The sequence below is a fragment of the Lolium perenne genome, chromosome 7 (genome assembly GCF_019359855.2).
Source record: "Lolium perenne isolate Kyuss_39 chromosome 7, Kyuss_2.0, whole genome shotgun sequence".
NCBI lineage: Eukaryota > Viridiplantae > Streptophyta > Magnoliopsida > Poales > Poaceae > Lolium > Lolium perenne.
In genome coordinates, this window is record NC_067250.2 from 316,305,721 (window position 1) to 316,321,798 (window position 16,078).

Genomic DNA, 16,078 nt, shown 5'->3' on the forward strand with positions numbered 1-16,078 from the left:
TCATAATATACCAATATGACGCTGCTACTCTTTCCTAAAAAAAGGTCAAACCTAAAACATTTGACCGGGGTCCATGTTTGCAATATATGCACCGGGTCAACCTGTGAATGCTAAAAACTATCTTTTCACATATTTTCTTCCAGAACCACAAAACAGCCCCTATTCCCAGCAAAATCTATACCTAATAATAAAAGCAAAAGTGTTTCTGTGGTTTGGTTTGGTTTGGTACGTCGCCAAATCTTGTCCGTCCGTTCGTAAGCGGTCGCAAAATCGTGTTCATCCTTGGTTTCCGCCCGTCCTATCGCTTTGTACGTGTACTTCCGTCCGCCACCCGTGGTCGCGTGGGATTTTGTATCGTCTCCGGCCGGCCTTGCTTCGGAAAAGAGTCCATAACAAGGTTCATACAAACGTTCATATATAGCCGCTCGAGCGTGGTACCCATGGACCAACACGATCAATGCTAGAATCGCAACCAGCTTCCGGAGCTACTTGGGATGGAATCCCATCAGCAGGTCAATCGACCTCATGCACAGTGTCGCCGACCTTCCAGCTCGATTTCCGGCAACCGCCTAGAGGACCTCCATTAGCGAGCTTACCCTCTCCCGCATGTGTACTTTGCCTCCCATCGATCCAGCCTCCGGTGAACTACCATGACGCACCTGTACTCTTTCCGCCGGCCAATGCCCCTGCGCGCGCTGCAAACCCTCAAGTCCTGCCCAGTGCCCACGCGACGTACCCACTGCCTCACGCGCGTTGTGCCGGCCGGCTGGTGCTCTTGCATGGTCATATCCAGATATGGGTATCGGTAGAGAATCCACATTAGCCAGATACGTACGGCTATCAGTGGAGAGAATCGACTTTAATACTAGAACCATTTCATGCATGATTTAAAAGATACTGTTGCAAGCTCATGTGCAATTTCAGATACAAGTGGATTTGTGCACTCTTTTTTGTTGCGCAAACAAGCTACCAGGGAAGTTCAGAGCTGGTCGCCTGCTCGGCTACAGTGTGCAGGATTGTACTCCGAGCAGCAGCTTTGTACGGTGTACTCTATGTGCAACTCATGAGTTTTTGAACAAACACTAAAGAATGAGTTAGAGTTAGCGAATACTGATATAAGGCAAGTCAAAGAAGATACCGACGTGAGATTTTCGATTTCTCTTGCATGTGATTATGTCGCTGGTCATGTCAGCACACCTACATGATCGGCTTTATGCATGTATGTTGTTGTTGGATTGACAATTAGGTCACTATTGATGTCTTACTAGATACAATCAACTATATATTAGATATTTAGATGGATGTCAATGTTAGTACATCTGAAATCAAAATCAAACAAACAAATAGTTAATTTTCATACCCACACGTCATCAAATTGTCCTACGACAAGAGCTTGCCGGCAAGGTGGGAGAATGTCAGGTCTAAAAATTTATATTAAATAGAAGAAAAATTAAAATTAAGTAGTACTCCAGCATAAAGAGTAGATCAATTAAAAATATTATAAAATTAAAGACTAAATCTAATAGTAGATGACATACTTATTCCAACTTATTTAATTTTTATTTGTGTAATATTAAACCTGTTGAGCTATTATCATGTGCATGTGGATATAGCTGTTTTGTAGCCTTTTTTGGTAAGGCTAGCGGTAATTCAGGTCGTTTGATTTTTGTTACGGAATTTGGGTCGTGCCAACAATTTACATTCAAAAGTTAAGGCCATGAGATAAAAACGTTTTATGCTAGAAGGGGATGGTTAGTTGTGTTACTTGGAGGAAGAATATACCCTTTTTTTAATTGAGCCACGGCAACATGCAGACATATTTCCTGATAAAAATTTGTTTGAATTCGTAACTTAATAAATTTAAGGATGGCGCACAACATCTTTAGCAGTATGCAGTATTACAAATTGGTGTGGCGAAGGGCATGCAATTTAATCTTATTAGGTATGATTATGCTAGCCAGGACATTCGTCTGGGCCGGTGAAGAGGGCGAACATGCCGCCCAGGGGAAAGCTCTTGTGAATTGGAGAACGATATGCAGGCCAAAGAAGCTGGGGGGCCTCGGCATTCCGGACATTGAGAGATATGGACGTGCCCTGCGATTACGTTGGCCTTGGCTCCAGTGGACTGATCCGGACCGCGCTTGGTCTGGCTCAAAACTTCCATGCGACGACACCGACATGTCCCTCTTCAGAGCCGCCACTAAAGTTACCATTGGAAACGGGGAGACGGCCAAATTCTGGCACGACAACTGGTATGCTCGGGGCCCTCTATCTCAATGGGCGCCCGACCTCTACAGAATTGCCACGAGGAAGAACCGTACGGTAGCCAAAGAGCTAAGTGAAAACAACTGGATCCGCTCTGTCGCGTCCCTCAACTCGCCTCAACAGCTGGCGCAATATATCGACGTTTGGGAGGCCGTTCACTCCATCAACCTTGCCCCCGAGTTGCCGGACACCATCTTCTGGATGCTTAATGCCAATTCAACCTACACCGCTAGCTCCGCCTACGAGGCACAATTCCTTGGCTCCCATGCCCGCTTCGATGCCATGAAGATTTGGTCGGCACACGCCGAGCCCAAATGCAAGTTGTTTGGCTGGCTAGCCCTTCATGGAAAGCTCCTTACCGCCGATATGCTTGCCATCCGAGGATGGCCTCACGACCCTCGATGCCCATTGTGCCTCAGCTAGCCTGAGACAGCTGACCACCTTTGCAGAAACTGCCCGTTCACGGCGGCTGTCTGGAACCTTGTCAAATCTTGGGATGGCGACTCCTCTGATGACCGACGCCTTGACTTCCAATCCATATCTGACTGGTGGAACGACATGATAAAAGAAAAGCCACAGAAAGAAAAGAAGCGCATCAGCGGCCGGTTCCTATATGTGCTCTGGAACGCTTGGAAGGAACGAAACCGGCGCATTTTCACTGGACAACGTCTTACCTACCTTGAGGTCGCAAGCATAGCAAACGAGGATATCCTCCAAAGGGATCGTGCTATAAATGGCTTCGGCCCGGCCATCCCGGCCGATCCGGATTAGTTCTCTTTTTTGGTAGCTCGTCCTTCATGGTGGGTTCTGGGCATTTTACCACCTTAATCTAAAAATGCCCTCTCTTTGTACAGTTTGGACCTTGTTGTTCCCTCTTGCTTAATGAAAAGGCAGTGCTCCTGCCGGTTGCTCCAAAAAAAAAAAAAATTATGCTAGCCATGAATGGAAGAAAATATGACCAACACAACAAAGATAGTCTGTTATAGTCATTTGAGAATTTGTTTCTCCCGGTGCAACGCACGGGCAATTTTTCCTAGTCTATACCTAATAATAAAGGGAGGATTGTTTCCGTCGTCCATTTTTCTTTTTCCCGATTTTACCCCTGAAAGTTTGAGAATATTACAGTCCCTGCCACCGCCAAGTGAAACGGTGTGTCACGTGGTCCGCCGTGTAGACCGCGTGTCCACGTCCCTCCCACCTCCGTCGCAGACGCGAACCCTGCTCGCACTGGCGCTGCACCTTATTATTCCAACCGAAAATGCTTCACGTACGATAAAATGCTTACGATTTCTGTACGAACAGACTCAGGGAGGGGACTTCCCGTGTCCGGCCCACCTGCTGACAGACGCTGTATGAGTCTGTTCGTACCAAACTATCGTACAATTTGATCGTACGAATTCTACTCCCGTACGGAATCTGGCTCAGAGCACGCTCCTATGGGAGACCACGACATGGTTTCCTATTCCAGAGGAATCTCGACCTGCCCCGAGCCCTTCTCTTCTTGCCTTTCCGAATCTTTACATATGGATCTATGGATTTGAACCGCATCAAATCAATCAGAGTTTTAGATCGAAAATCGAGCTTTCAGACGCCGGCGACCACCGCGGGACGCACGGAAGATTTTAACTCCGGCGTCGCCAGATCTATCCTGGCCACCAGGAACCCACCAGCAACCACTGTCCCGGCGAGAATGAGACATCACCCAGATCACCGGCGCGGTTGCCGCACTGGTCGTGGGCGTAAAATCATCACCCTATCCGCGTCCCACGCGTTGGAGCAGAGTGACAGCGTCCTGAGCGCCGCCAGGTCTATCTGCACTCGCGCGGGTCATGGATTTTTAGCTCAAAGTCATGGATCTGGATGCTTCTACCTGCTTCCTTCGATTTGTTTCTTCGTGGATTGGTAATGGATTCTCATCCTTTCAAAACTGAAAAGAGAAGAGAAAATAGGAGCGATGGTTGAAGAACTGAATTTTGCGTACAGGAGCGATGGCTGCAGAACTGAATTTTGCGTATAGGAGCGATGGCTGAAGAACTCAATTTTGTGTGTGCTTGTACCGTCAGCACAAACTGCCAAGTTCTGTAACCCGGACAAATCCTTTTTTTCACTGACGTATGCTTCTGCTCTACCATTAGTTGTTTCCACATTAGAGACCTTTGAATTTTGTGAGAGGAGATGCATACAGACCGGTCACTTTTTTCCTCCAAAATTCTACATTGTCAGACGAGAGAAACTTCAGCTGTGTCACTTCGCGCCATGGTCGTGCCGCTGTGCTGCGGTGGCTGTGTTATTCTTCCCATGATATACACTGGAGTGTGCCTTTGGATTGATCTGTGTTAGCTCATGATGCTGAATTGTCTCCTACCACTGAATCTTGCAATGAAAAAAAATGATTTTTTTTGCTGTATGCCTCAACAAAAATAAAAGGAGTGGTACTTAAAATCCTAGATGACATTGCCTAGGTTGCTGTTTTCTTAAAATCCTAGATGACATTATCCCTGACAAGGTGACAAGGCCACGGACAGGTCTGTGCTGAATTGGAGGTGATTTGGCAGCCCTGGCACGTCTGAAGATTATATGACGAAGACAGCGCGGAGTGAGGTAGATCCGTGACAATTGCCCCTTATGTTGTTTCTACTAATGATTTTGATAGCCGTAAAAAATTATATGGAATTAAGTTACAGTTTTGCAAGGTTGTGGAAGATGGGTTCATCTGCATTGTGTGACATAATCGATTCAACTGATTAGGGTGGTGCTTGGTGCTTGCTCAATGGTCAAAGTCAACATGACCTCCACTTTTTATCATCCTTTGTACAGTAATTACACTTGTGTGTTCTGTTAAGAGCGGCCCGAGAACATCAAGACTTGCATATAAATTATAAACAGCACCGTGCCCAAAGTCGCAGGTTGCTTCCTTCTTCCGGAAACTAAAGGTTTGTGAGAGATATTTCCAATCCTTATTCTCATCAAATTTTGGAAACCAAGCTTTGTGTTTGCTACTGATTTGGGTGTCGTGGTTTGGCATTAGTAGCATTGGAATAACGCATTTTTTCAACCCTGTATGATTTTCAGGAATATACTGAGTTGGATAAAATATTCAGTCGCAATTTACATCTTCAATCATGAATGCCGAGGGGTCATTTTAATCATAGCGGGGGCTTCCCCAAAGAAACCAACATGGAGGTAACCGCCTCCGCTATGTTTATTACTGAGGGCTCAAAGATGACAAATTAAACACATAAATTTAGCTAACATTTAAGCAACTTCAAGTGTTGTAAGCAAACAAGTAAATGTCATCATCAATGGTTTCAACATGGAAAACCATGTCTGCTTCCATTCTCCATGCGGTAATTTTTCTTACCACTAATGACATTGGATATCTAGCCATAAGAAAGCGAAGATTCAGTTACAAAGTATGGTTGAGTGCTACAAACTTGGTACTTTTAAATAGTTTGATGTACTAGATAGTGGTTCTATTGCCATCATATTTTATTTATTTATAATATTAAAAGTAACTCGTAGCAACGCACGGGCAAATATGCTAGTCCAGTGTAAAATGGGGAACCCAGCCAGCACGCGTGCCGCGTGAGGAAAAGCGGACGGATATGGACGCCACATCGGAATTTCGTCCGTGTGCCCGAACGTGCGAGCAACACCAATGTGTAGCCCAAACCAACCGTAACCGCCTCCTCTTGTCCTATATAAACGCCACCACCCACGCGGCAACCTCATCCATTCCCACCCATTCCAGCTCCAAGCAGTCAACCAAAACAACAAGATCAGATCCAAAAGCTCCCACAAACTCCGTCGCAGCTCATCTCCTCCATCGATCCATTCACGATCCTCTTCTCTCGGCGCGCTCCTACACCCATGGCCACCGTCGCCGGAGGAGGAGTGCTGCAGCTGCGCGTCGCGTCCACGTCCTCGTCCTCAGCGCCGCTGCAGCGGAGACGAAAGGCACCGTCGGTAAGGTGCGGCGGCATGCGCGGAGCGGCTACGCCGGCGAGGACAGCCGGCGGGCTGGAGGAGGACCACTACCGGACGCTGAGGCTGGCGCCGGGCGCCACCAGGCGCGAGGTCAAGAAGGCCTTCCACCGCCTCGCGCTGCAGTACCACCCGGACGTCGCGCGCCACCACGGCGACGGAGAAGACAACAGCGACCTGGACTTCCAGCGGATCAACGTGGCGTACCAGAGGGTCATGGCCAGCATGCGGGAGGCGGAGGCGACGCTCGAGCACTGGCGCGCCCGCTACGGCCTCGCCGACGAGGACATCGACCGGTACCGCCGCTACCTCCACCAGGACGACGACTGGTTCGCCGACCTCTGAATTCTCAAGTGGCCGGCGCGTGCAGCCGTGCACCGTGCACCGTGCACGCTGTGGTTCTCGCCCTAGCAGACAGAGGCAGCGTCGCTGTAAATTTGGTGCAATGTCACTGTTATTTCTCCCCTATTTTTGTTGTGGGAGGAGGTATGCAGAGATTTCGTCATTGGTTCTAACAGTTGTAATTGGAACAGCTTGTGAATCATCGGAGCAATTTTAATTTGAATTGTGGATCAGGAATGCCTCTTTCGTTCCCAGTGATAGTGGCGCTGCCCAACTGACATCGTGCCGATGCCTTGTAGGCCAAATGGTTCAGTTTAGTTGGTCAGGATTGCATTTTCTGCTACATCGACGGTTCCCTTTTTCGAAGCTGACCAACTCCATCCCATGAATTTGATACTCGAAAAATGGAACTGTCTATTTCACAGTTGCCTGAAACACAAACTTCAGTTGCATTTCTACTGATTACACAACGTCACGCAGTTGATCCATTGAAAAAGTTTGATTACTAGTGTAGTATAAAAATGTTTCTGAAGTGTTGCTGTAGAACAAAAGTTAGCTTGTTGATCCTGATGTAGGTATATGACTTTTTGTTGTTTAAGCAATCTGTAACTCTCTTTCGGCTCAAGAGCATCTCCAACATTCGCTGCATTAGCCGTGTTTTTTTTTTTTGTGTCAACCGGTTTTGGAGTTTTACGACACGCCAAACGGTTGCATCCATTCCAGATATAAAAAACTATATGCCAATGACAACAAACTTTTAGACGCCATAAATTAGGGTGCCGCAGGCCGGCTGCCAGTGCCACACGCAATTTGCAAAGACAAACACACATATGAATCGAATATTTTGTACAAAACCATCACACAAACAAACATAAACTCAAGATCATGGTTTCATCATCATAGCATAGCGTAGGACACGAGAATATTCGGCGTGCCGATCTTTTTTTCCGACACGCAGAATTATACGGGTCTGTTACATAAGCGATTTCGTCTTGTCCCGCCGTATATCCACTCTTTTTTAGACGGCGCCGTTGAATAGTGCATCTGCTCTAGACTGTCTTATTTCTCTCCTAAAAGCATCTCCACCAGCGCTTCCCAAAAAAACGCCGGTAGGTGCGCCGGCAGCACACTATGGGGCACCTACATTCCAATTTGGGGAGCGGTTGCACACACTAGCAACCCCAATAAGAATCCCCAAAAATAACTTTGAACAAGCAAATATAATTAAACCGTGGAATTTCATTCAAATAGAGTATCCATGTAAAATATTTATACCTCTACCTACCTACTGCTCGAGACATTGGTGTTGTTTTGTCATTAATAAGAATGGAAGCTCTCAAAAAACACTAAACTCTCCGCCCTAATGGATGAGAAAGAAAAGTTCAACATTAAGCTTAAATTTTCATGCACCTTATTTCAGCAAACACTATATACAAATTCATAACCAGCCATCTTGAAACCCACTGTTTAAACAAGAAAATATTAATTACTTCCATCGATTCAAATATGGTCTTGAAATATTACAACAATCACATCATAACACAAGATCCGCGTGGCGTGCCACCACGCCCATCCACTGCTAGTTTCCATAAAATTGAATGAAACTTGAACTTCAAACTAGAATTAAACCTTAATTTATTGGCCGTCTATTGGGGCACGATGGGCATGTCTCGTCGTCGTTCTTCCCCTTTGTTGCCGCACGCAAACGTGCCCGCCTCTCCACCCTTGCTTCGCGCATCTGGTGGTGGAGCATGGCCGCCGACGACACTGGAACTTGCCGGCGGTGCTGCCCCCTCATCGTCGCCTGCCACTGGCGAGACTCCTCTTTCTGGGCGAGTTTGGCCCTGAGCGTTGAGCTCAACCATTCTCTGCCACTCAGCCGCCATGAGGAGACGACCCGCCTCCTCTGTAATCGCCCACTGGCGCGAGATCTCGACGGCGTGCTCGAACTTTGCATCGTTGACATACTCGAGCTCTTCTTCCTTCAACCTCTGTAAGCGCTCCAGGTTGAAGGAGGCCAGGATCGCCGCATGCTCCGGGTCAACGTGGACCTGCTGCTCCTCACCCCATTGCGCCACCTCCTCCACCGCCTCGGCTTCCGTGTCTGCTGTGAACGCCTCGTTCCACTCGTCGAACTGGGAATTGCCGGAGTCGTCGGAGTTGAAGTCCGGTAGCTCGAACTCGGCGTCGGGCTGCGGCGGGGCCACAGGCTCAGGCTGCGGCGGTGGTTGCGGCGCCGATGGCGGTGTACGGCCGTTCCGGCCTAGCATCGAGTACATGGTCGCCAGTCGCCGCGGCATTGTTCTGGAGAGGAGAGTGTCGGTGGTGGAGAGGACGGCGGTCATGGAGAGGCTAGTGCGGCGGAGGGTGCACTAAATAGGCGGAGCCAACTCACCGCAGAGCATCCGAGGCGTCGCATTTACGGCAGTGTAACATCCCGAATTTTATGGGCTGAATTTTTTTTAAGCAAGGGATGTTGCAACGCGGTCGAATAAAAATAAATATTTTGTTTGGAGTTGTAGAATTAATTTCAAACTATTGGAATTAAGTTAATAAGTGGTTTAATAGTTTAAGCTCGTAGTTTTTGTAATTGGATCTGAGTTTCATTTGTCAATTTGCATCTTCCATTGGTTTTTCACATGCACGTGCATGTACTGCACCAACACATCGTGCTACTGTTCCTAGTCTTACTCATGCACGTATACTAGTGTTATTTTTCTCTTGTCTATTGTTTTGTCTATTCTCTTCTTTCCCATCGATCCATCTAGCAGCCCAATCCCTTGTCCAGCTGCAGCGTTCGCGCTCAGCACAGCCAGCCCAACGAACAGAAGGAGGCGACGCACGCGCGAAACGCCGGCCATCAACGCCATAAACTCGCACTAGCAAACTGCTGCCATTTACCTAGCCATCAACCTCTGTTTAAGCACGTCTCTTGGAGTACCATTCTTCTCCTATATAGCATCAGATCGAAGCCCCTGCTCTCCTCTTTCATCCAACTCCACCACTGGAGCCATAGGCTCACATAGTAAGCCAAACTCGCGAGAACGCCGCCAAACGCCGCCGTCGTTCCCGACGACCCAGGCCACAAGAGGAGGAGCTGCTGCGCCAGGGAGGTCACCAGGAGCAAGGAAGCCAACCCACGGAAGGAGAAGGGAAATCGTTGATCATCCACGACACCTCCGGCAACGCGATCGACTCCGGCCACCGATGTCTACCTCAAACTGCGATGAACTCGGTGAGAACCAGCCGTTTCTTTTGCTCGGAACGCGATCCCCATCCATAGAGCTACCTCCTAGACATGATCCTCAGCCTTAGTTCGGTAGTTCGTCGCGCTGCCGGTGAACCGAATGCCATCTGGCGTCATGGTCAGATTGGTCTATGTAGAACACGTTTTCTGGTTATGTCTTCAGCACAAGACTTGGGCCGAACAACTCCAGGAAGCTAGTAGTGTGCCCAGTTGTGATCGTACCCTATGAGTTTCTATCTATTTTGTAAAAAACTAAGGTGAACTCATTGCATATAGGTATACAGACGAGTGCATATTCTGCTGTTAGTTATTCCTAGCCGTACAGTTAGCTATCCACGTATTTGTGTAGTTGCATCTACTCATGTAATGCTGTTAGTTTATTTATCCCTGCATTCTATTTATACTTGTTTAGATTGAATTAGATTGAATAAGATGCATCTCTTTAAACTGAATATCATCTAGCGGTTCGCATGTGTTAGTCATGTAATAGAGCTGCTGCAAGTCGATTGCGCATGTCTAGTTATTGATTTTTCAGTATACTTACAGGATGGGTTCTATATTGTTTTGCACTTGTATATATACATGCTTAAGTACATAGTGATTGCTGGAGTAATTATTGCCTCACGTATACATATGTTCTAGTGTTGATTAGCTAGTTCGGTCATTGTTCAATTTATCATATTAGGTGGTTCGTTTACAGTAAATTGCTAGGTGTTATATATTGTGCTGTTACTGCCCAGGTTGCTTAATGTTTAGTTCAATGGCTAGATTATTTACTATGTCTCCTAACTACGTGTAACTACTACTGTTTTATTTAGGGGTACTGTTAGTGGACTAGTTCATGTTATGATTACCTTTACATTACTATTTCCATGCGTATGATGCTTGTATGTTAGAAGATGCATATAGTATTTTGTATTTGCATGATAATTCTATATGCTTTGGATGCGGTAGATATTTTTCTCAATACTATATTGCTGATCCTGTCAACTTAGTTAGTTCATGCGCGTGAGCCTTACATAATTCATCCTTGGTGCATGAGTGTGTCTACCTAGTTGTTGGTTGTATGTGCATTGCATATTGAAACTATGCCATCTATATTGGCTATTTTAAATATATGTTATTACCCTAATGTGATATCGGCGATAAGAGAGCGAACCGACCATTACCCCATGAACCGTCTAAACCTTGCTTGCCTTCTTTGGATTTTATTTCCACTTTTCCTTCGAATGTTCTTTCGTTGTGTTGCTTGTATTTATTTAGATTGCTATTGTTGTGACACGATGATTAGGGAGTGGAGAGTGGGACGGTTACGAGCAGGAAGGTGAACATGAGAGTCTCTACAAGGAAGGCATGCCCTCTTATCATGTTTATCCCAGTTTTATAAATTGCATGCTATTTTATGTTTTACAAATATATATGCTATTTTATTCCAGTAGCTAGCGTGTCGATTGACACACCAACCTTGATTCGCTTGTCGCCTCTTACTTGATACCCTGAGTAGAGATTATATAATAATCCTGATAAAGTAGAGATGCTTAGCATGCTAAATAATCATTAGGATACTTCCTATTGCCTCTTTGGAGGAATTGATCGACCTTCAGGTCAAACATACACTTTTGAAAGTTGTTGAGCTCGTTGAGCTAGGCTGATTAGCCGTTGTGCTTCATCTACTCTCTCTTCTACTCTGGGTGAAATTTACCATCTAAACATGGCGCGGGCGACAGCTGAATCAAATATTGAAGAAGCGATTGGCTACCCTTCACAAGCTGGAGGGGGCAATCCGTCGTTCGTGCCGCATAAGGGTCCTAATACGTCTTGGATTTGAAGATTGTGACAACCGTACAACCACATGCTATATGGGCACTGGTCTGGTTAAGTAAGTTAGTCAGCCTTAGGTGTTGATGTCACCGTACCGCAGATGAGGTGGCTGCCTACGGGAGAACCTTCGGCACAGATGGGGGGACCGGTTTGGGGATGTACTCTCAGTACTGTGCGCCAGACCCGGTGGGCATATCACATCTTTGGGGGATCTAGCTAAAAGACCTTGTCACAATCCCTCTACCGGTACCCCGATTGGTGTGTACTAAACCAGCGGCCACTGGTGGGCAATAAGACGGGGTTGTGTCGTGTGGGCTGATAACCCACAAGTATAGGGGATCACGATAGTCTTCGAGGGTAGTATAACCCAAATTTATTGATTCGACACAAGGGGAGGTAAAGAATACTTATAAGCCTTAACAACTGAGTTGTCAATTCAGCTGCACCTGGAAAAGCACTAGCAACAGGGGTGATGTGAAAGTAGCAGTAATATGAGAGCAGTAGTAACAAAGAATACAGCGCAAGAATAGCAATATGAGAGCAATGGCACCAGAAGATAGTTGATACTACTTCCAATGACATATAGAACGAGTATATAATGATGAGAGATGGACCGGGGTTCCCAGCGATCTACACTAGTGGTAACTCTCCAATAAGTGACAAGTGTTGGGTGAACAAATTACAGTTGGGCAATTGATAGGAATCAAAGCATTAAGATAGAACATCAAGATTATTAATTATGTAGGCATGTTTTCCGTATATAGTCGTACGTGCTCGCAATGAGAAACTTGCACAACATCTTTTGTCCTACCAGCCGGTGGCAGCCGGGCCTCAAGGGAAACTACTGGATATTAAGGTACTCCTTTTAATAGAGTACCGGAGCAAAGCATTAACACACCGTGAAAACATGTGATCCTCACATCACTACCATCCCCTCCGGTTGTCCGGATTCTTGTCACTTCGGGGCCATTGGTTCCGGACAGCGACATGTGCATACAACTTGTAGATACAATCTAAGCAATAAGTATAGAGCTCAAATCTAAGATCATGCCACTCGGGCCCTAGTGACAAGCATTAAGCATAACAAGATTGCAGCAACAATAACTTCACAAACTTTATAGATAGACTAATCATAATGTATCATTCATCGGATCCCAACAAACACAACACCGATTACATCAGATGAATCTCAATCATGTAAGGCAGCTCATGAGACCATTGTATTGAAGTACATGGGGGAGAGTATACCGACATAGCTACTGCTAGAACCCGTAGTCCATGGGGGAACTACTCACGGAGCATGGTGGAGGCGATGGCGTTGATGGAGATGGCTTCCGGGGGCACTTCCCCGTTCCGGCAGGGTGCCGGAACAGAGTTCTATCCCCCGAATTGGAGTTTCGCGATGGCGGCGGTGCCCCTGGAGTCTTTCTGGAGTTTCGTCAATTGGTACGATGTTTTTAGGTCGAAAGGGGTTTTATAGGCGAAGAGGCGGCGCAGGGGGGCACCTGGGGGCGCCACACCCTAGGCCGGCGCGGCCAGGGTCTGGCCCGCGCCGCCATGTGGTGTGGTGGCCCCCTGGCCCCTCTCCGACTCTTCTTCGGTGTTCTGGAGCCTTCCGGGAAAAATAGGAGGTTTGGCGTTGATTTCGTCCAATTCCGAGAATATTGCCCGAACAGCCTTTCTGGAACCAAAAACAGCAGAAAACATGAACTGGCACTGTGGCATCTTGTTAATAGGTTAGTTCCGGAAAATGCATGAAATCATCATAAAGTGCAAGCAAAACATGTAAGTATTGTCATAAAACAAGCATGGAACGACAGAAATTATGGATACGTCGGGGACGTATCAGCATCCCCAAGCTTAGTTCTGCTCGTCCGACGAGGTAAACGATAAAAAGAATAATTTCTGTAGTGACATGCTACTTACATAACCTTGATCATACTATTACAAAGCATATGAAATGAATGAAGTGACTCAAGGCAATGATCTATAGTTGCTAACAAGTAGATAACATATAGCAAAACTTTTCATGAATAGTACTTTCAAGACAAGCATCAAAAGATTGCACAAGAGTTAACTCATAAAGCAATAGATTCAAAGTAAAGGCATCGAAGCAACACAAAGGAAGATTTAAGTTTCAGCGGTTGCTTTCAACTTTCAACATGTATATCTCACGGATATTGTCAACATAGAGTAATATGATGAATGCAAATATGCAAGTATGTAAGAATCAATGCACAGTTGACACAAGTGTTTGCTTCTAAGGTGGAAGGAAGTAGGTAACTGACTCAACATAAAAGTAAAAGAATGGTCCTTCAAAGAGGAAAGCATCGATTGCTATATTTGTGCTAGAGCTTTGGTTTTGAAAACATAAAGAGAGCATAAAAGTAAAGTTTTGAGAGGTGTTTGTTGTTGTCAACGAATGGTAATGGGTACACTAACTACCTCGCCAACCGGACTTCCAAGAGCGGCTCCCATGAATTATTTGCTTATTTATGTGGCACTCCTTCCAACCTTTCTTACACAAACCATGGCTAACCGAATCCTCGGGTGCCTGCCAACAATCTCATACCATGAAGGAGTGCCTTTTTATTTTAGTTTTATTATGATGATGACACTCCCCCCAACCTTTGCTTACACAAGCCATGGCTAACCGAATCCTTCGGGTGCCGTCCAACAATCACAAACCATGGAGGAGTGTCTATTTAGGTTAATTAATTTGGGACTGGGAATCCCGTTGCCAGCTCTTTTTGCAAAATTATTGGATAAGCGGATGTGCCACTAGTCCATATGAGAGTCCGTCAAAAGTAAATGACAAGGTTGAAAGCTAAACACCACATACTTCCTCATGAGCTATAAAACATTAACACAAATTGAGAAGCATTTTGAATTGTTTAAAGGTAGCACTCAAGCAATTTACTTTGGAATGGCAGGAAATACCACATAGTAGGTAGGTATGGTGGACACAAATGGCATAGTGGTTGGCTCAAGTATTTTGGATGCATGAGAAGTATTCCCTCTCGATACAAGGCTTAGGCTAGCAAGGTTGTTTAAAGCAAACACAAGTATGAACCGGTACAGCAAAACTTACATAAGAACATATCGCAAGCATTATAATACTCTACACTGTCTTCCTTGTTGCTCAAACACTTTACCAGAAAATATCTAGACGTTAAGAGAGATCAATTATGCAAACCAATTTTAACAAGCTTTACAGTAGTTCTCCACTAATAGGTTTAAACTACATGAAAAAACTTAATCATGATCTACTTGAGAGCTCAAAACAATTGCCAAGTGTCAAATTATCCAAGACATATGAGGCATTTTCTTTTTCCAACCAAATAATAATAAGTATTGTAGCTTCCAACTTTTATCATTGAACATTAAAAGTAAAACGAAGAACACGAGTGTTCATATGAAAAAGCGGAGCGTGTCTCTCTCCCAAACAAGGATTGCTAGGATCCGAATTTATTCAAACACAAACAAAACGAAAATAAAAGCAAACAGACGCTCCAAGTAAAACACATATGATGTGACCGAATAAAAATATAGTTTCAGGGGAGGAACCTGATAAGTTGATGAAGAAGGGGATGCCTTGGGCATCCCCAAGCTTAGACGCTTGAGTCTTCTTGAAATATGCAGGGATGAACCACGGGGGCATCCCCAAGCTTAGACTTTTCACTCTTCTTGATCATATATCATCCTCCTCTCTTGACCCTTGAAAACTTCCTTCACAACAAACTTCTCATAAACTTCATTAGAGGGGTTAGTACTCAAAAAATTTGAATCCACCTTGGTCCTGTAGTGGCACATTGCAAGAACTCAATAAAACATTAGCTACAACTCTCTATGTCTAGAAAAGCTCGCTTAAAATCCACAAGAGACAATGCAAAAAACAGAGACAGAATCTGCCAAAACAGAACAGCCAGTAAAGACGAATTTTAATAAAATACTTCCGTTGCTCAAATCAGAAAACTCAAAACTAATGAAAGTTGCGTACATATCTGAGGAACACGCACGTAAATTGGCATATTTTTCTGATTTTTCTACAGAGAAAACAGCCCAGATTCGTGACAGATAGAAATCTGTTTCTGCGCAGAAATCCAAATCTAGTATCAACCTTCGATTAGAGGCTTCACTTGGCACAACAAAACACAAAACTAAGATAAGGAGAGGTTGCTACAGTAGTAAACAACTTCCAAGACACAAATATAAAATAAAGTACTGTAGCAAAATAACACATGGGTTATCTCCCAAGAAGTTGCTTTCTTTATAGCCATTAAGATGGGCTCAGCAGTTTTAATGATGCACTCGCAAGAAATAGTATTTGAAGCAAAAGAGAGCATCAAGAGGCAAATTCAAAACAAATTTAAGCCTAACATGCTTCCTATGCAAAGGAATCTTGTACACAAATAAATT

At 45.2% G+C, this 16,078-nt stretch overlaps 1 protein-coding gene across 1 annotated transcript; it reads left to right on the plus strand.

Moving 5' to 3' along the window:
• Positions 1-5,980: 5,980 nt before the first annotated feature.
• Positions 5,981-6,824, plus strand: LOC127317638 (uncharacterized). The gene has a single exon (XM_051348207.2). It carries the CDS (start codon positions 6,136-6,138, stop codon positions 6,592-6,594), a length of 459 nt encoding a protein of 152 aa, XP_051204167.1. The 5' UTR covers positions 5,981-6,135; the 3' UTR covers positions 6,595-6,824.
• The last annotated feature ends 9,254 nt before the right edge of the window (positions 6,825-16,078 follow it).